This window comes from Antedon bifida, chromosome 11 (genome assembly GCF_963402885.1).
Source record: "Antedon bifida chromosome 11, ecAntBifi1.1, whole genome shotgun sequence".
In the NCBI taxonomy this organism is placed as follows: domain Eukaryota; kingdom Metazoa; phylum Echinodermata; class Crinoidea; order Comatulida; family Antedonidae; genus Antedon; species Antedon bifida.
The window spans coordinates 8,440,060-8,462,579 of record NC_136236.1 but is presented as its reverse complement, the minus strand read 5'-3'; the positions used below and the strand labels follow the sequence as shown (position 1 = coordinate 8,462,579).

Here is a 22,520-nt window from a genome sequence, read left to right as displayed (position 1 = left end):
TTCTATTATATATTGAGAATACGTTCACAGCATAATTATACACCTATACACGTTTTATTTTAATTTGTTTGTTTATTATTATACTTAACTACAATTATTTGCTGTAAAAACATGTATGTATATAAACATCATGATTATGAATTCATTATAGGATGGAAAACCCCAACTGCCAGATACATATCTTTTGGGCCTAATTTATTGAATCAACGCCCTGCTTTGAATAAATTCCCTCTCAGATAAGCAATTTGATTAATGTTACATGTTTCCTTTATTATAACCCCACCCCAATATAGTGAGTGAGTGGCCGAGCGGTTAAGACAGTGGAACCGTAACCATAACGTCGGACTATAAACCGTAGATCCAGTGTACACATCTAGCTCATGTTCACTTTAAAGAAAGTAGTGCATCTTTCTATACGAATATGGGGTTACCCCGGTGTACTACACTACTACACAGCCACTAATCATAACAAACAAATGAGGGCCCTTCCTTCACTAGAACTGGATAGGCCACATTCATTAAATATGGTAATAAATAAAAATAAAAAAAATCCGAACAAAAGACATGGTACTTTAAAATGTTATATTCATCATCTAAGACACTGACACAAATATTAGGTTTATTTATACGAATGTATTATCTATTTGACCAATAGATATCCATTAAAACATGCATAAAGTAGTTGAAGATGTATTGTCCCCCTGACTAATAATAAATAATTAGTATAGTTTACATTTGTTGTTGAATACGCCATTTTAATGTCACGTAATAGTTATTCACTTTGACTAAAATTTGGATCGAAAACAAGTTATTTACCTAAGAAAACTGTAATGTAGAGCAACAAAATTGGTAAAATTGTCTGCCAGACAATGAATAAAGTGAAATCATTATTTTCTTTCGTGTTTTTTTTTTCTTATGGAAGTGAATAGGCTAATGTCATTAAAACTGCAAAATGGTCTATTCAAAGTCAGACTTTATAACTCTTTATTTTTTATGATTTTGGGGCCAAACATCTTATTATAATTAATTATTATATGGTAGCCAATCGCCGAAAATGGTTATTGCCTAACGGCCATACATCATTGTACAACCTGGAAGCTTTTAACCACCCAATTCCTACCTCTAGTTTATCTAGCTGCGTGTCGGACAATTCAAATTTAATGTGAAACTGCTGTTCTAATTACATTTGGTACCATATGTCAATTGTTATTGTCGATTGTTAACATCTATTAAACAGTAGCTGTTTGGCCTGGCTGTAATGTGGTTGTCTCACGCTATGAGCAGCGAATTTGATCTGATGTTTTTTGATAAATGATTATAATATGTTTTCTGTTTTAAATATCTCTAACAATCTAGATTTTCCACTTTTCAATTATTAGTTGTATCATCATCCTCACCATCTCCCTTTCTAATACATCTCTTATCACCATTGATGATCATCTTTTGGACCATTTTCCAATTTGCTGGAATCATTTTAATCAACTTAGCCAATGTAAAATGCAATGCGTTGTAATAAGTCAGATTTACTCCAAGCCTGGTATTGTAGTTGTTAAAGAGTCGCTTATATTTGGCAAACTTTAATTTTGCAATATGGTCCGCAAATTCAGTTTAACGTTACCGGTTCCCATTTCCTTATAAATGATCAAACTATCAAGTTATCCAAAAACTTTCTGAGTTTGATTTGATTTGATTTGAATTTATTTGGAAAATCATCATAAAAAATACATACAAAGTGATTACATAAATTACGGACATTACAAATAATACATTTAAAAAAGATTTTCCAGGATAGCCCAAAAAGCTTATCAGCTTATTTCCATTGGGATCCTTTTACAATCTAAAATAAAAATTATAAACATTACAAAGTATTGCATTAAACACGTAAATATAACAATAATATAAAAAACAAGTTTCTTACTGCATTTCACCAAGCCTAATAATGGAGTATGGGTATTCATGTTTTCAGTTGTTACATTATATAACAGTATTTCATTTCATTATTTATTCGGTCTATTTCAATATATACATAACAAAAAAATGGTCAACCTAAGTGAACCTAATCACTGTAGCGGAGCCGGTTGACCCAACCCCAAAGTTATGTATAAGACTCGTTATATTTGATGTTTATGACTTCTTCACAGAGTGGATACACACCGATCAATACTTATCTAGAGCGTGATGATGTTAAATTAGAGATATTGTACTGTCTGATAACCAATGGTGAATCACCAACATTATCAAAAGAGGTAATTTGACAAAAAGTTTAAATTGCAATAGTATATCATACTGGTAATAGTACAAGTATGTTTAATGATAATTATTATTTTTTGCTTCGTTTTTATTCATCATATTATTATCTTCAAATGTAAGAAGGTAATGTACTGTATGTTGTTTATTTATTATTAACATGATGCATCTGCTCTAAGTATAATTAATACATTTTAGCTCCTTTCGATTAATTTGATTTAGTTAATCCATGTTGTATAATCCATCGAAGAAAAATATTTATTAAAAATATAACATGTCTTATTTTTTTTAGGAAGGAAGAAATGCTCTACATATACATCTAAGTGGTAGATATGTTAAACCTACGTTAGGAATAGTGACTTATCTCATTAAACTTGGTGTATCTCCAACATTACAGAATAAGGTAAAGTACATAAGAGTGGGCCTATTTTCCCGTGATCTAATCTTGTGTAATTCTCGAGTGGGACTCAAACACACCCCAGATCACTATTGTTGTGTTCATAACTCTATACCTGCATCAGAGTGGTTACAGAAAGCAAATACAGTAGGACACCACTAACATTCGTGGTACCGAGATTAAATCTCTAAATAGGAAATGAAAATATATATTTTTTTAATTATCCACATCCTTTGTTTAATTTAATTTTTTATTGTATAAAATAAGTACGTATGATTTATAATGAACTTGAGAGAAAAGTGCCCTATGTAAGTAAAGTAGTAAAGCCGAAACCTAAGATAATGCTAACGGCCTTGGTGCCCATCTCCATTTCTTTATCGTTTGGGCCAGGCTCCACTAAGTGTGTATGTTTGCGGGGCTACGCCACTCCTCCCGCACAAACGAGTCTGATTTACCTTCCCAGTACTTTTAACATACCGGTACCCATATCTATCACCTGGGTGGGGAGGAACAATGTGGATTGAGAATCTTGCTCAAGGACTCAACACCGCAGTGACCGGGCCGGGCTTGAACCGGCAACCTCTTGATTGCAAGTCCAATGCTCTAACCACTGCGCCACAGTGCTCCACTAAGTGCTGCCTTACGTACGTCTTCATTATTATGTAATATTACATCTTCATATCACATAGCATAAGGTAATAGGGATAGAGATAATTTATTGAATGAATTATCAATTTAACTATGTTTTATGTGGACATGTCATTATAAAATGGTTGAATTTAGAATGATGGCTGGAAGCAATGTTCACATTAATCTGTATGTATAAACTACACGATTATGATTTCTTTTGTCAGTAAAATTGCAAAATTAGGGAATCCACAGACAATTGATATAATTCGGTCTTCGTTCAGAGCATAAGCACCTGCCAGCAAAACCTTTATTTTAATGTATTTGTGTATTATTTATCATTGCATAACTAAAATGATTTTCTGCAATAACCTGTATGTATAATTTCTTTATAGGACGGAAACACCCCGCTGCATGAATACATGCGTTCAAATAAACCTACCTTAGAAGTAGTAAACTATCTCAGGAAACAAGGTGCTTCAATAACAGCACTAAATAAGGTAATATAGGGTTACAGATAAGTTATTATGATTACACCTATAACGTATGATCTGTACCGCAACAATATCTTATCCACTTATTTTATATCAAATTACAATTGATTAAGTTATTTAGAATTACTTGCTGCAATAATTATTTAGTAGTATTGACTATGTTTTATGTGGACATGTCATTATAAAAGAGCTGAATTTAGAATCATGACAGAAAGCAATGTTTACGTTAACCTGTATGCATAAACTACACGATTATGATTTCTTTTATGATTCTGTAAAATTACAATATAAAAGACAATTGATATAATTCTGTCTACGTTCACAGGATATGCACAAGAAAAAATGTTTTATTTCAATTTCTTTGTGTATTATTATCATTTTCTAACTATAATTATTTGCTGCAATACATTGTTTGTATAAACTTCATGATTATAATTTTTTGAAAGGATGGAAACACCCCGCTGCATGGATATATGCGTTCAAATGAACCTATCTTAGAAGTAGTAGACTATCTCACGAAGCCAGGTGCATCCGTAACAGCACTAAATAAGGTAATAATATGGCTACTAATATGATTACACATAACGTCGGCGAAATTATGTTTATTTATCTATTTGTTACCCCATTTAAAAATGTAATGTTTTGGTGTGATGTCACTTACAACAATGGCATCAAAATAATCAATAAGGATACGAATGAATTATGACCGGAAGAACACGCCTCGGAATGTTCAAACGTTTCTATTCAGTACGAATACTACTTTCAATTACAACTATCTCATATTATTGCATCTTGCATAACACTCAACATCTCCTTCCCACATCAATACTAATTTTCGAATAGATTCCAATATATTCATGGTATATTCTATTGTTATTTTTAACGTTTATCAATAAACTTCGTCATAATAATTTTTTTCTCTATAGGACGGAAACACCCCGCTGCATGAATACATGCGTTCAAATAAACCTACCTTAGAAGTAGTAAACTATCTCATGAAACAAGGTGCTTCAATAGCAGCACAAAATAAGGTGATATAAGTCCAGAAATAATTTATATGATTACACCTATAACGTACGTATGATCTGCGCCGCAAATATATTTTATCCACTTTATTTCATATCATATTACAATTGATTGAGTTATTTAGAATTACTTGCTGCAATAATTATTTAGTAGTAATTAAACAAGATCCTACAGTTATTGTGAGATTGGTATATTGACTATGTTTTATGTGGATATTTCATTATAAAAGAGCTGAATTTAGAATCATGACAGAAAGCAATGTTCATGTTAACCTGTATGCATAAACTACACGATTATGATATCTTTTATGATTCTGTAAAATTACAATATAAGAGACAATTGATATAATTCGGTCTACGTTCACAGGATATGCACCAGAAAAACGTTTTATTTCAATTCCTTTGTGTGTTTTTTGTTTATCATTATCTAATCTAACTATAATTATTTGCTGCAATACACTGTTTGTATAAACTTCATGATTATAATTTCTTGAAAGGACGGAAACACCCCGCTGCATGAACACTTGCGTTCAAATAAACCTATCTTAGAAGTAGTAAACTATCTCACGAAGCAAGGTGCATCCGTAAAAGCACTAAATAAGGTAATATATGGCTACAGATAAGTTATATGATTACACCTAACGTCGGCAAAAGTATGTTTATTTATCTATTTTTAACCCTATTTAAAAATGTAATGTTTTGGTGTGATGTAACTTACAACAATGGCATCAAAATAATCAATAAGGATACGAATGAATTATGACTGGAAGAACACGCCGCGGAATGTTCAAACGTTTCTATTCCAGTACGAATACTACTTTCAATTACAACTATCTCATATTATTGCATCTTGCATAAAACTCAACATCTCCTTCCCACAATACTAATTTTCGAATAGATTCCAATATATTCATGGTATGTGCTACTGTTATTTTTTAAGTTTAATAATAAACTTCGTCATAATAAATTTTTTCTCTATAGGACGGAAACACCCCGCTGCATGAATACATGCGTTCAAATAAACCTACCTTAGAAGTAGTAAACTATCTCAGGAAACAAGGTGCTTCAATAACAGCACAAAACAAGGTAATATAAGTCTAGAAATAATGTATATGATTACACCTATAACGTACGTATGATCTGCGCCGCAAATATATTTTATCTACTTTATTTCATATCATATTACAATTGATTGAGTTATTTAGAATTACTTGCTGCAATAATTATTTAGTAGTAATTAAAGTGGAGCTACACTCAGACTTTCTCAGCTTATATTATGTTTAAGTATGTTTAATTGAAAGTGATTACATACAAAAAACAGGGAAGATATGGCAATATTTTCCGAAAACTAATTTCTAAAAAATCGGTCAGAAAATAGTGTTTTTTACTACATTACACTTTTTCAGTAACTTAGGGGTTATTAGTTTACAATACGTCGCAAAACGCGTTACACTTAGCGACTGACGCGTTTTAGTCGCCGGTGAACGCGTTGGTGAAATGTCTCCCCTTTGGTAAATTATGTGTTGGAAAATGGCGAATCAATTTTATACCAGGGAGTTGTAAAATAATTTTTACAACTCCCTGCAATATACACACATTTAATACGATTTGTTTAGGCCCAAGTAATATTTCCGATAAAAATGTCAGCATAATTTACATCTAACATCATGATTTGCACTGTACAACAACAGCATAATAATCTTAATCAAATTGCTTATTAATTTTAAGCTAGGCCTAACTAAATCGTCTGCTCAGCCTAGCTAGCTAGGCTTGAATTCATGTCTAGGTAGGACTGTAGTCATGGGTTCGAAAATGCTTGGTCGTTTCGTCCCATTTATCGTTCCTGGGTTTTCTCGCACATTAAGAATTGTGAAACACAAAATTCTCTACAAAACAAGACTGGTATTGCTCAGAATAGTAAAGAATAGTAACGGATGTGGAAGCTTATGTCTGACTGAAAAGCAACTATTCAGGCACCCTATCATGGCCCATGGGTAGGCCGAGATTGGGTGCCAGAACAAACTTCACTGCTGTAAGGCTATCAGGCAGCCAGCTAGAGGCCAAGCAGCATCGTTACATACCTAGACTCTAGTAGGCCTAGGCCTAGCTTTATTGAATATATAGCCACGTCTTTCTCAAATCTCGTTAAATTTGACATTTTAGTAATAATCTCATAATCACTTATTACACTGTGAAACATGATAGGGTCACATCCAGAATGTTTTAATATACTTTTCGCCCGTCAAAAATAACATCGCGACAATAACAGATCGCCAGCTGCAGTGTGAAAAATGTCGTGAGAAATGTCACGTGATCATACTCCCTAGCAAAGTAAAAAACCCAATTGGACCCAACGGGGGAAAGTGTCTATTTACGCGAAATTGCGCAATGTATACGCAATAACAATACCAGAAATAAAAAGATCTGGAAAAATTACATATAAAAACATTTTAAATTTTTTTTTTAGTGAAGAAATTAATTGTTTAGGAATATTCAAATATACCCCCCTTTTGCATGTAAAAGAATAGGAAATTACAAGGTATCCCCCCAAAACGCAAAAAGGCGTGATTTTCAAGAAAATCATACTCATTGAAAAAATTTTCGAAAAAATATGAAGTATGAGGGATGATATTTTTAAAGAATAGTTGAAATGTATGAAAAATAGCAATTTTCTGGGTGGAGCTCCACTTTAAACAAGATCCTACAGTTATTTTGAGATTGGTATATTGACTATGTTTTATGTACGTGGACATGTCATTATAAAAGAGCTGAATTTAGAATCATGACAGAGAGCAATGTTCACGTTAACATGTATGCATAAACTACACGATTATGATTTCTTTTATGATTCTGTAAAATTACAATATAAGAGACAATTTATTTAATTCGGTCTACGTTCACAGGATATGCACAAGAAAAACGTTTTATTTTAAATTCTTTGTGTATTATTTATCATTATCTAACTATAATTATTTGCTGCAATACATTGTTTGTATAAGCTTCCACCTCATTATTTAAAATTTCTTTAAAGGACGGTAACACCCTGTTGCATGAATACATGCGTGCAAATGAACCTACCTTAGAAGTAGTAAACTATCTCACGAAGCAAGGTGCATCCGTAACGGCACTAAATAATGGGCTAAAGATCATTGCAAAATAAGTGAATGCACAGATAATATTGATATAATTCGGTCTACGTTCACATCATAATTATTCACAAGCAAAACCTTTTATTTCAACTTCTTTGTGTATTATTTATTATTACCTAATTATAATTATTTGCTGCAATACACTGTATGTAAGAAGAACAGGTCGCGGAATTTTCAAACGTTTCTATTCTAGTACAAATACTACTTTCAATTACAACTATCTCATATTGCATCTTGCATAACACTCAACATCTCCTTACCACAATACTAATTTTCGTATAGATTCCAATAATATTCATGGTATGTGGTACTGATATTGTTTACGTTTAATATTCCTTTTATAAAACGGCCACATAAACATACACACTCCTGTAGTGAATTTTCGTATCTCCCTTTATGTCATTTAAATCGGAATAGTCATGAAGAAAGGAATGTATTGTGTATGTTGTAAATATACATGATTTGCAATATTGTAATAAATACTACTGGATACGAAATTGTTTGTTAGTTAGTGTAAATATGAACCGTGCTTCATTATAGACATCTGTAAGTACAAGATGTTTAGAAGTATACTATGTTTTCTATATGTATATTTTTTGTTTTTTATTTATTTTAATTTAGATATTTTTGGGTTAGTGATTTCTTTTAATGAATACATTAAAATCAATATTTGAATTTCAGAGAAGGGTTTACAATTACTATGAAATAGTGTACTTTGTACTGCGGCACGGCATTTTCTTAGAAGGTCTATGCTTAATTTAGAATTGACTTATATTATGATTTGTCTATAATAATGTTCATTTTGATTTTGCTTGTTGTTGCACTCACTTACTACAATTGGGGTTTTATATCTGTCTGATTCCATAGACATATTTGTTCCTTTGATTTCTAAATCGGTTTATAAACAAATATTTCTACTATTAGCAATACTTAAAACACTTTTATGTTTATAGGAAGGAAAAACAGCAGTATCTGTTTTAGAAGAAAATACGCAGATAGAACAAATAACAAAAATCAAGATTGTAGAGTATTTTGACAGTAAGCTATTTTTATTAAAGTTTTTAACATGAAAACGACAATGTTAGTAACAAATATTTGAATTCTGAAACAAATGTCATTCATAATGTTTACATAAAACCATTAATTTGAATATATGTATGTTATGCGTATTTTTTATATTTTAATATTAGTATTGTTGGTTCCTCCTGAAATATTTGCCAGGGGTAAACAGGCTATAAAACTATATAAAAATGAACTTAAAGATGGTAAAATTGCAGTTGTGAATTCGAGATGTATGTTTCTTGGGAAGGAAGGTGCTGGTAAGACTAGCTGTGTAAAGGCCATGCTTAAAGAAAGGTAACTAATTGCAAATTATTTACGTATACATATACATTTTAGTATTGAAATAATTATCAGTGTATTTTTAATTATATATTTGATGTAGATACTAATACTAATTTAACCATTTTACCTCACCATACGTTGTTAAAATAGATTCAATCCAGACGAACCATCGACAGACGGTATCGTTACACGGACAGTGTTTCAATCAAATAGTAAGAGCGAATGGAAGAGGATTAAAGATGAACACGACGGTAAGATGTGTGTAACTACCTGTAGAGTAGAAAATCGAGTTTCTGCCGTCATGTGATGCCAAGCGAAACGTGGAATTAATATCTGTAATTGTAGTACTGACAAGTAGAGTTTTTTGTATACTCTTACTCTAGAGTTGTGGCTTACTTATTTTTGTAGACCTATACTTATTAAAGAAATTACCAACAATGTACCAGGAATAGGCACGATGTTATATGTAATGTTTAAAATACTTTTATTACACATTGATACAGATTAAATGAAATTCAGTGTTTCTCATAAACTCCAACCAGCATAATTATTTGTATACATATTGATTTAACCAATTGCTATTTTTGTACAGATGCCGAGAAAATCAGGAAAATGCGTGAACATGTAATAAAACAAAGGGTTGATAAGGAGTTAGGTATGTAATACAGCAAAACAAATTATTATATAAAGCTTTTTAACAATTGAAATAAATCATTTGTCCTTCATATTTTTTAAACGGAACTATTATACAAATAATGAATATTTATGTACCATTACACTAATAAACATTCATTATTTGTTTTATATAACATATAAATAGATTCCTGTCATTTGAATAAAATAAAAGGTAGCCCTCTAGCCAAGCCCTACATTTCATTCACATTGATTAAAACAGTAACATTTGGTTTTTAATAATATTATATTAAATGTTATATTTATATGGATTCTATAAACACACCTACTTTAGTGTTAATTTTGTCCACAAACGACCAAACAATCCTAATACTAACAGGCATAGGCCTAAGCTAGACCCTAGTACTAGCTTGACGCTGATTATATTATAATGTACTATGTAAATATGAAATGCAATGTTGACAGTACATGGCCAGACAATACTGCCTCTCATATGTTGTTGTTGTTTGGTATTTTAGGTATAAGTTAAAAACGTAAAGGTAGGCGTCTGGATCGTTTAAAATAAATTAAAAATTTAAAATAGTACTTGGTCAAAAATGTCGATATTCGGCAATCTATAAACACTTTTATTTTATTTTATTTTCTAATAGAGGACAACCAAAGCTACCCAATTGGAGGTGATTCTGTGAATATTCCAAATGAAATAACTAGCATATGGGACTACGCTGGTCAATTGGACTACTACATAACGCATAGGGTATGCCTATCAATATGTTGTTTATTGGTAGAATATGATCTTATAATCACATATATATTAATGTAGTAGTAGTGATAGTGATAGTGATAGTAGTAGTGGTGGTAATGGAAGTGGCAGTGACATTGGTAGCAGTAGTGGTAGTGGTATTAGTATGTAGGGCCTATATTGCATTTGAATAATCTGAAAACAATTATATTCTAATAATATTTTTCTCGATTTACAGTATATTGTTTTTCCCACTTGTTAAACAAGCGAAGATGGCTCAATAGAGTTGCCTATACATATATCTAATGTTACATTAAGATTACAATTATGAGTAGTGTTTTATTATAATTATCATGGCTTGCACCATGTTCTTGACACGCACGTGTATTTTGATTTGTAATATGCCTCTAAAACATTGTTTAATAATAGTATTATATACTACGAAGACCTTGTAGTCCACATTCTTATATACGCAACGGTGTTAAACTGTAATTATTTTCCTCCTTTTATTCTTTAAAAAAGAATATAATATGTAGCGTTCTGATTTAACATTAGTATCGACATACTCGCTTCAATATGGAGTATTTCCGCTACAATTATTGCATCAATGTAGGCCTACTACATGTCACTAATTATAATAAAAGACTCTTTCCCGATAGAATATGGATAACTATCCATCATAATAACCACCTTATATCTGTATTTTGTTCAGTTTTTCCTCACAAATACAGCATCGTACTGTGTTGCATTTAATGCTTTGGATAACTTGGATGAACCAGCTAATGCACGAGATCCAGCAGTTGTAAGTTCAACATTATTTTAAACTTCAATTATTACTATTATTAATTGTTTTTCTTAATAAACAAAACGTTTTATTACAAAAAATATATATACTAATATGGTATATTATTACATTACATTTTTTTAATTGTACCTACATTTTATTTTAGGGTCCACTAGGAATGACCAATTTAGACATGAATTTGTTTTGGATAAGGTCAGTATATGAGCATACTGTGGCGCAACATGCTTCAGGAAACCCCATTTCAATTGATGGCAGGGTTTCCATAGAATCACCTCCCATCAGTTTGGTTGCTACTCATATGGACAAATTGCCATCATGGAGAAAATCAAGAAATCGGAAAAAGGTAATTCATTCTTGTGTTATTGAACTGAACAATCTAACAAGGTATGATACTGAACATCGATAATGTTAATTTAGCTTATCAATTAATCATCATCCAATTTCATTCTTGTATTAATAGATGCTGTCATAATATTAAAAAATAAAACAAAGCAGATTGCAGAAGGTGTAGTAAAGTCAAGTAACACAAATATTGTACACTAAATACAAAAATAACCCTATTGCTACCAATAAACATAAATAAATCAAATACAGGAACAATTGATTGTAACTTATTCGTGTACATAAGAATTCTCTACAACATTGAGTTTGAAATAATATATACCGGTATTGTTTTTAATAAATGGAAACTTATGAAAGGCATACATCAAATAACTACTTTATAATAATGATAAACAATATCACAACAAAAGGACGACGTTAGATGCATTAGGAAAGATAAACATATCCTCGTCCTCCCTGCAGATAAAGGAAGTCCAACAGTAAGTGTAACGTTAGGGCCAACATTATACATTTCCATCCGAATTGCATTAACAAACCCTTAGTCATTATTATCAATAATCTATATCCACCGGCTGTGTACCCAATGATTTGAAAATCGCCAAAGTAAATCCGATATTTGAATCAGATGATCAGTCACAGCTCAAAAATTAAATACCAATATTAATTTTACCTGTGTTTTTAACAATCTCAAAAGTTGTTCCTTCATAAATGAATTTGATATTTTTGTTAATTCGCAATTCGATATATCGTCCCCCTAAAAAAAGGTTTTTTTTTTTTTAAATGTTAATGCCACATAATAGTTATAAACTTTGACCCGAAAATTGGATAGGAAGAAAAATTATTTGCCAAAAAAGCTGTAATTTAAAACAAAGTCAAATTGACTGGAAGTCAATAGGTTTTGGCTGAATTTAACCATTTATCTTTTTCAATCCATAATAATGCAATTGCATCAATTGTATCAACGGTTGTTTGGGTATTATATAGTGTCAAGTCTACCTTGCTAACTTAAATTGTATTATTTGTACATCTTTAATTTTATCTCATTTACACTATGCTATTTAATGCTGGGGTAGAGCTGGATCTATATTATTAATTTTTTTAATTATTTTGCAAAAGATAGCTTGAAGGAAGGATTGTGTTAAGGTTCTTTATTATTACTAATATTCTCCTTTTTTTCTCACAAATATTTTGACTCTGTTTAAGGAAACGACATTTTTTTTTATTACGGCATCCAAACAATCTCTCTTTTGCACACTTATTAAAAAGGTTTCCAATTTATTTGTGTCAACCAAAGCCCGTTCCCTTTCCCACAATATGTCTTATTTGTAATGCAAGTAATTCTTGCAAGTTAATCAGAGCAAGATGTTAGAATTTAATTCAAAATACTGGCACGTGCATGTATTCACGTCGATTATGGTAAATGCAAATGACTTAAGAATGGTATAATTCCACTGAAACAGCATTACACATTGATTCACATAAATAAATCAATGTTTAAATAAATGTTCAAAATTAAAAAGAAATATGGAAGATGTCTACATTCCAATTTATATAAACTTATAACTGTAACGATGCTAATACCTTTTTAAATTGAAGGTTGAGGGTATGTTTAACGAAATGTTTGATAAAATGGAAGGAATGAAATATGCTGCACATGTAGATCGTGAAATGTACATGGTCGACAACACTGTGAAATCACATGCAGATATAAAGAAACTTAAGAGAAATATTGGTAAATACATGCAGGCAATGGGAATGAAGGAAGTTCCAATAAACTGGCTTAACTTTCAGGAAAGATTGCAAGACATTGGAAAAACAAAAGTGTGCATTCCTTTTAATGAGGTAAAGTAGTGTTTGTGCTCTAAATGTATGATAAAAGTGCAATATATAACACAATGTTTACACTTCTGAATTGCGGTGTATACATCGAGGCTCTAGCTACGTATCGTATCAGTGTAATTTAAATGTATGTACGGTAATTCAAAATTATATGAATCCACAAATAAAATGGAAACTGAAAGAAACTATAAAAAGTGATGAAAACAACAGGTTTGATACATTCGCTGCTGATTTGACTGCATGAAACAGTTGTTTTATTTAAACCATTCATTCATTCATTTTTTTTTGATTAATGTTCTTAGGCAATAACATTGCGATTCTCATTATTGCTTTTTTCGGGGTTAAAAGTCACCGAAAAAAGCAAATGTGTCTCCGACAATCCACGACATTGCATAAATCTTGTTATGCTTGCCGTTTTAAACTAAATGTATAATACATTAGCGCCATTACGCTTGGTTGCGCACATTAATGTACCGCAATTGCACGAACTAACACGAAGAAGTACTCAAAGGTGCCTGCATAGGAAAAGGGGATTCTACCACTGATGAGCATAGTCATGCATGTGTGTATTAAACAAATACAGGCGCACAAGCTTTTAGTAGAAAAAGAGTACCAGAAGAACGTCTGTATGCTGCATTCAAAGACGTTAAGTAAAATGTATATTGTAATAATATGTTCTGAAGTTTGCATATTTTTATCAGCAGCTCTAAAAACACCACAGCCAAAACCTCTGCTACGTGAAGTTCAAGAGATTTTGAAATACTCTCCTGTAATAAGACAATGAACAGTGACTCATAGGAAGCAATATAATAGAATTAAATAAAAATAACTTTTAAAAGATATAATGCTATAATAATAATATATTTTTAGAATTGTAATAAAAAAAACATATTTTCATCCAGGTACCGGTATGACAAGGGACAATATATTATTGTCAAACAATCAGAAAACAGTATTGTAATTACACATCAATTTACATAAAAAGATGGTTTCATTGAGCTCGGTGAATCTTTAATTCCCGTTTACAGTACGCACTTAGATGCGCATAATCATAAAAATGACGTCATGGTATCAGTCATAGTGAACGTGCAAATCGAGAAGCTCCTAATTATAATGAAGATACAAATAAAATAGTCAAACAATAGCTAAATCAAAACGATAAAGTAAAACAACCAGAAAGAAATTGCGAAGTATAATTGAGAGTAATTGAAGAGAAGTAAGGGTATACCGTACTGTAAGTTAAGCATATCTGCTTAAGTGGATTTGAATAAAGTAAGAGTAGAAAACAATTACGATAGCTTGGGAGATATAAACATTAATATCATTTATTGGATGCAATCGTTGTGACATAAAAGTAAAATATTTATTACTAACCGTTTAACTTGAGCTTTCTTATTTTCCTGTACAATATTTACATTACTATCATTGTTTAGGTTATTGTTATAAAAATGTTATATTATTCATATTTACTAATTTCAATTCTGTATTATAGGCTTCTAGAATTGGCACTGAGTGTGGAATTTCCGAAGAAGCGATTATCGTTGCCATAACGTATATGAACGACATTGGAAAGATTATGTATTCCAATAAAGACGAGAAATTAAGAAACACAGTAATAACTAATCTTCACACGATGATTCAGATGCTGACAACTGTGATCACAGTATTTCCACCAGATATTAAAGATGTATGTTAGACAATTATATTATTACTAGAAATGCGATTAGATTAATTATGAACAGAAATATCCTCAAATAGATATTTTAAGCAGGGGATCCAGTCTACTTAAAGATAGAGGGGTAGTGGTTGCAATCCGTGCCGAACAATAGGCTGTTTTGATCCATTGGAAAAGAGGGCAATTCTGTCAATTAATTTATTATGGTAAATTTTACAAATGAACTTTTAGCGTGCGAATCTGTTCTATCATTTGTATCTGAAACATATGGCGTGAAAGTAGAAAAGTGAAACTATCTAGGCTACCCTATATTGGTCTTTTGTACAATCCCGGTCTTTCGTTAAAAATTAATGTAGAAGTGATCAGTATTACTGCGATTTGAAGTGAAACTGCTCTTTAAAATTGTTACTTTTATTTGAGTACAGATGGAAATGAAAAGGCGATGGAAAAGACTTGAAGATGAAGGTATTCTTGAGGAAAAGGTATTGCGTTATTTATGGCAAAATCAAGACGAAGGTAATTTTGACATCTTTATAGAAGTGATGAGGGTGTTCCGGTTAATCTTTGAGAAAAAAACGGTATGTATGAAGCTTACTCATTATATTGGTTAATTGATAATCGTTTAAAAAAATAAACTGAAATATTGTATCCTTTTTTCAATATTGTTCAAAATCAATGTTTATAATAACAGGAAGAAGAAGGTAACCGTGAATTCTTGGTGCCATGTCGGATGAAAGTTTATACAAATACTAGTCTAGAAGTGACAAAAGATGACACGCAGATGGTATCAATTTATCTGACTCCGACAGACTTTCTTCCTGAGGCTGTGTACCACACCTTAGTTGTTGCATTTCTTGAATTAATGACGGGAACAGATAGTGATGATTCACAAGTCTTCCGGAATCGTAGTGATTTTGAATTTAAAGATCACAAAATCAGTTTAGGTGCCGTAGACATTAAGCGTGATAATGAAAAACCACACGCAATTAAGGTAGAACAATAATAGTTGAATAGCTCACCATTTTTGTAGCATATAAATATATACTATGTCAATTAGAATCTATATTATATGTATTAATTATGATATATCATTGCATAATGTATCTTGCACTACGCACCTATACCTACCAACTTAACATACCAAATTATCAAAATGGTGTCTTTAATAAAGAAAAAAAGGCTACGTCAACAAAAATTTACCTTTTTTTATTACTTAATAGCTTCAAATATATCGTAGGACAGAACAGAGTTTTAACACAGAAGTTGGTGGTGCCAAACCAAAGAAACGACAACTGCAACAGAGTGTTTGCATGGAGGTAATCATTATCATGCATGATATTAACACTTAAACAAAATGTAATGTAAATGTAAATTTAATTATAATATTTTACACCACTTCCATGTGTTTAGGTACTAAGTTACTTGAGGGACCAACTACAAACCGTATGCAACATATACGAAGGTAGTGGTTACAAGCTACGTGTGGTATGCGATGCTTGTAATCCAAAGGAACATCACTTAGTTGACCTTGAAAAGTGTTTGAAGAATGATGTAGTTCCATGTGGAGAAGATACGACTATGAATACAGCTCATATCAAGCGATATTTTTCTAAAGGTAAATTTGTTTTCTGTTTATGTTCCTTCGTCAATTGAATTACCTCATCTTAATTAAATCTCAATATTTTTTATCATCTTTATTCGTCATTACCATTGATAAATACATCAACAACACACTACAAAATGAACATAACTCGTTTGGACCTTAGGAGTCTTATGACAGGCGCCTAGCAGAAGTGTTTCAGTTATGCATCACATGTCATAGACGTTATCGGTTTACATTTTAATCTTTTAAAGAGCTGCTATATTATTTCATTGAGAGTTTAACAATAATACAGGTATCGTTCCCCTGTAGTTCATTTCAAATACTAAGATGTTTGTTCTTTTAGCAAAAGAGTCTATAACTCTTTTGCTAGTGATTACAACTTCATCACTCAGACATTGTATCCGTGAGACCTAATCTGTCACTAAACATTTGTAAGCAGTTAGATAATTGAAATAATAGTACTATAAAATAATATTCAAATCCAATATACAATACAGATATTACAATTAATTATTATACAATAGCTATACACACAGGATAAAATAATATTTGTAAATTTTCTCAGTCATATACAATATGTAAAATCTATACGATTTCTACAAAACAAATGTTGCGTGGACTGTTGGGAATATGTTGTGAAGACACACTATACATCATATCAACCTCTTATATTTTTATGCAAATAAAAGACACATTGCTTCTAATTTTCCTATTTTTGGGTAAAATCACTGATTAACATAAATCGAGAGATGAAAAAATTCCTCTGCCATCCAATCCCGCTCTTGAAATTAAATATAGTGTAGTTGCTCCTGTTGAAGACTATATCGTCCAGTAGGCCTATTATGTCTAGAGACAGCACCTCTATTTTACATGTCTGGTACTACCTTTCCATTACATAGGTTACTTTTTAAAGATGTATTGTCCCTTGAAACACAAATAATGAAGGTCAAAATATTCTAAACTTAAATTGGCCATATCAAAGTAATATTAAAGTTATTCACTTTAAGTCGAAAATTCGAGCCAAAAACAACAAGTTTACGTCATTAACAGGTAAATTAGTTTGATTACATTTCGTCTGGAAACGAAAGTAAACAAAGATTTCAAACCACGAATATGCATTATGTATGATGCTAATTAGGATTGTTTACAAATTGTCACGGTTGAGAATGTGTTTTCACACAGATCACGAGAAAGTTTTATGATTATGCATGCATACAGAGTAGCCAAACAATCGCGTTGTATTATGAGATATGTTTTGATCGAAAACTTTGACTGGAAGTCAAAGTTATTTTTTGAACAAAAAAACGTCTGTATTTTCAGTTAAATGATTTTTTTTTTCGACTAATTTTTGGTGAAAGTTAATGACTATTTTGATATTTCAAAATGACCCACTTTTTTTCGAAATCTTTATTTTTTTTGGAATTAGTCAAAGGGACAATACATCTTTACGTATCCTGGATCGTCGAAAATGTAAATTCCATTCAAGTTTCTGAACATGACATGATACGGGGTGGTAATATCATTTTATTACAATAATTCATGGTAATTTTATTTCCCCATTTTTAATTTCTTGAAACAAACAGTACTTACTTATTATTATAATAATTATTATTTGTTCTCGTTTCTATTACAAATAATACTATACATTGTATCTATAATATGTGAGGGCACATCTAATAATACTAACAGTAGTGTAAACTAGCCTAAGCTTTTAAAGTTTTTATTTCCATGACTTACCAAAAAACTTACATTTCTATTTTCCCAAGCTTTTAAGACGTTTTTTAATTTGTTGATCTTTTCACCTCAATTATTTTTGTGGCATTTATTATTATAACAAACAAAAGTGCTTCTTACATGTATAGCCATTTCCTTGTATAATACCAATATTCTTCTAAAATCCTTTCTAATGATCCATTATTCGTTGTAATCGATAGTCTCAACCCATTGTTGACATGAACCAAATGACAATTTATCTGTGTATTCTAGTACAATTTCAACAAGTCTTGTTTTCACCAGCGAAGCTTCCTTTAATATAACATTTCTGATCAGTATCTATTACGTTACCAACTATCAATTGTAATATATTAGCAATAGCATTATCGGTCTCCTGCTTTTTAAAACTTGTTTTACCATATTTGCACATCAAGAGATTATTCCTATGTTGTTCCTTCGTTGTTGCGAAAACTGATAATTGACATTTATTAAAATAATAATTAATTTCATTACATAGGGTGTCAATGGAATTCTAAAACCTTTGATAAACCATCACTGCCAGATGGTATTTGTTGATACGTATAAAAAATTTTACAACATTCCGTGCAAATTTAGAACACGTTTTGATAATTACAATGTTAACTGTAACATCGCACTTTGATTACTTTTAGGCAATTATGACAAAAACAAAGGCACACCACTAAGTCGCCAAAGTCATCCAAGTGAAGGTAAATTACCAGTAGATAAAGATAATGATATAGTTATTGTCATGATGAAACAGTGATCTTTATTTATATGTACTTAATGATCTGTTTCATCTACTTCATGCAAACCAAGTTTGATAAATTCACTAACAAATGCACAGAAACATAAAACATGACCATCTCACCCGAATAATAAATGGTAGCGAGCATTCAAACATAGATTATTAAGATAAAATACGGAATATACAAGTAGAAGTAAATAGTTATACTCAATAATTTTTCATTGATGGATGTCAGAGGGCCATGAATAGTAAGTTTTGAAACCTGAAAACGTTTCACAATTTTACAATTTCAAACATATATCCTAATGTTCACAAATTTTGCGAATTAATAAACAATAAATCAAATTTCTTTTTTAAGAATCAGAGTCAGAAGCTAACAAGGAGAATCAGCTAGTGCCAGAATCAGAGCTAGACTCGGTGCCTAGGGCAAATGAAGAACATGTTCCAGAGTATTTGCCAGTGTCAGAGGTAGTACCAGTGCATGTACCAGAAGTAACACCAGTGCATATGCCAGAGGTAGTACCATTGCATGTGCCAAAGGTAGCACCAGTGCATGTGCCAGAGGTAGCACCAGTGCATGTGCCAGAGGTAGCACCAGTGCATGTGCCAGAGGTAGTACCAGTGCATGTACCAGAAGTAACACTAGTGCATATGGCAGAGGTAGTACCATTGAATGTACTAGAGGTAGCACCAGTGAATGTGCCAGAGGTAGCACCAGTTCATGTGCCAGAGATAGTACGAGTGCATGTGCCATCACAAGGACATCACGGTATCTATACTATTAGTATTATTTATGACTAGCAGAAGTTTTAAAAACTCTTTTAAAAAGACACCTTTTAGTTTGTAATTCAAGTTTTTTTTTTCTATTTTTAACCGCTTTGCATTATGTTCCTGCATTTTGTTCACATTTGTTTTGTTTTGTTGTGTTGTGTTAGTGATTGTTTTTTAATGATAAAATAATATATAACACTACCAAAACCATTTTCCATGTATTTTACGGTTTATGAGTGACAATCTAGAAACAAACATCTGTCAATAGTCGGGTCAAAATATGAAAATATAGGGCCTAATGTTTTTTGATGTATTACAATAAAATATGGTCTCAAAAAACATATATCAAAAGTTTACTCAAATCAGACTACCACAAAGTTTCAAAATTTGACGTTAAAAAAGATGGCCGCCAATTTTTAAAAATAGGTAAGAGAATGTTATAATTTTTAAGCTTCGTCGTGGTTAAGGTGTACAGTGCAAAATGTTGAAAGTAATTGCTAAATGGTGGCATTGCATAATGTAATGACCAGTTTTATATTCATGAAATTTGCTAATAGACCTACAATCTGGATGTTTGTATGACCGTATGTATCATAGTTATCCCAGATATTTTTTATCAATGATATTGATCAAGCTTATATATCAAAGCGTCTTCAGTGCTCCTGTTTGTGCAGATAAGATAATCCGCAACTGATAACTTAAGCCTATTTAACACAATTTTTCACACACTTTCATAGGCACAGAGGTCAGTGTAACTGGTCTTTGATCATTATAACAACTAATAGGATGTCGTTTTGGAATTGGGATTAAACATGACGTCTTCATGTATGATATTTGTATTTGAATACTCATACCTGGTCTTGAAACGGTACTGGCTCGTATGGCTTTCAATTCACCCGCCGTGTAACATAGCCTACTACCCGGCCTAGCTTTTGACGTCCAAAATTGATATAAATATGAGAATTAGGAATAATACCACATTCACCAACATGTCGAAAACATTACAGATCATCAATACGAAAAAAATAATCAATTTTCACTTGAAATTTCCCGAAAATTAAGGCAAGTCAGGTGAGCTCAGTCGTCCGTATGAACAGCCGGACTACACATTTGATCCACATTCCTTTGGTTTTCATTTTTTGTTGAAAGATTTCCTCATCTTCAGTGTTTCAAATTAATTAATTAAATTTCAGTATATCGCCAGGCGGTGTAGAATTCATGTTCTGCACCTGGTGTATATATATATATATATATATATATATATATAAAAGTATCTCTTCGGAGATCCCACTTCGTGAATAAATTACTGACAGATGAAGGCGTATCAATTTGATCTCTGGTACGCGTGCGTACAATTGAGGGACTAGTGATGTTCCGCCATACCACCAAGAGTCGCTATCCAACCGAGTTTGAACCCGAGTTTGAAAGCCCAAGTGGTCTAATGGTTAGCATATCAATCAGAAGGTTCTTGGTTGGGTTTTTTTCACAGCTGTTCCAGAAATATGAATTAAGTGTAGCGCCCCCAACGTTTCATAGCGTTTTATGGAGTAGTGATTCAGAAAACATATTGTATACAAACCACACGAGGAACCCGGAAGCAATCAAGCATAAAAGGACTGTATTTATAATAGCCAATAAAAACAAATAAAGACCGCGAAAGTCAGAAAAATAATGAATATTCATTAGAACAACCCTGGGTGAAGGTGAAAAACATGTTGTCGTCGTTTTATCACGTGGATTTTAAGAGGTAATGTAATTGAAAGTTAACCAAAATTGTACACCCAACGCCAGTTTTTTTCTCAAGTGATACATTTAAAAAGTAGGTATAAATGTTGTTTTCCATATCAGTTTAAAAATAATTTTTTCTGTTGAATTCTTTGATTTAGTTGGATACTTTAGTTATCCTTGAATGTTTTAAGAAGGTTCGTATTCATATAGCCTGGCTGGATTTTTTCCTATGCTAGCTTATAATAGGCTATGCCCAGGCCCGTTTGCGTGGTTAAAACCAGCTGTGTTAGACTAATGGCTGTTTATTTTTAACACGTAAACATGTCTATTCGGGGGCCTGAGTGACAGTAGACCTGTTATAAAGCTGATTAATTACTTGTTCCTGGTCCTAATTAAAAATTAGGCCTAGCCTAGGCCTAACTAAGCTATTTTAATAATCATTCATATTATGAGGGGAGTACAGAGTAGTCCAGGCTACAGGCCTAGCTAGGCCTATACTATATATAGGCTAGGCTACATCATCAGCACCTAGCAGCCTACCTAGCATGTCTTAGTCAAAGATCTGTAATATATTAATAGAAAGAAGCTATAGAGTACTGTGACATTAGATATTTAATTTT

At 31.8% G+C, this 22,520-nt stretch overlaps 1 protein-coding gene across 1 annotated transcript in view; it reads left to right on the top strand.

Moving 5' to 3' along the window:
* The first annotated feature begins 3,693 nt into the window (after positions 1–3,693).
* The window catches only part of LOC144856252 (uncharacterized), a 331,955-nt gene continuing 313,128 nt past the window's right edge, over positions 3,694–22,520 (top strand). The window contains exons 1-17 of the mRNA XM_078714200.1: positions 3,694–3,771; positions 4,212–4,316; positions 8,893–8,977; positions 9,130–9,295; positions 9,434–9,534; positions 9,876–9,938; positions 10,567–10,673; positions 11,371–11,460; positions 11,609–11,806; positions 13,402–13,647; positions 15,137–15,331; positions 15,745–15,897; positions 16,011–16,310; positions 16,540–16,635; positions 16,730–16,934; positions 19,307–19,363; positions 19,760–20,170. Of these exons, the coding sequence (XP_078570326.1) occupies positions 3,694–3,771; positions 4,212–4,316; positions 8,893–8,977; positions 9,130–9,295; positions 9,434–9,534; positions 9,876–9,938; positions 10,567–10,673; positions 11,371–11,460; positions 11,609–11,806; positions 13,402–13,647; positions 15,137–15,331; positions 15,745–15,897; positions 16,011–16,310; positions 16,540–16,635; positions 16,730–16,934; positions 19,307–19,363; positions 19,760–20,170 (2,656 nt within the window). The remainder of the gene's footprint in view (positions 3,772–4,211; positions 4,317–8,892; positions 8,978–9,129; positions 9,296–9,433; positions 9,535–9,875; positions 9,939–10,566; positions 10,674–11,370; positions 11,461–11,608; positions 11,807–13,401; positions 13,648–15,136; positions 15,332–15,744; positions 15,898–16,010; positions 16,311–16,539; positions 16,636–16,729; positions 16,935–19,306; positions 19,364–19,759; positions 20,171–22,520) is intronic.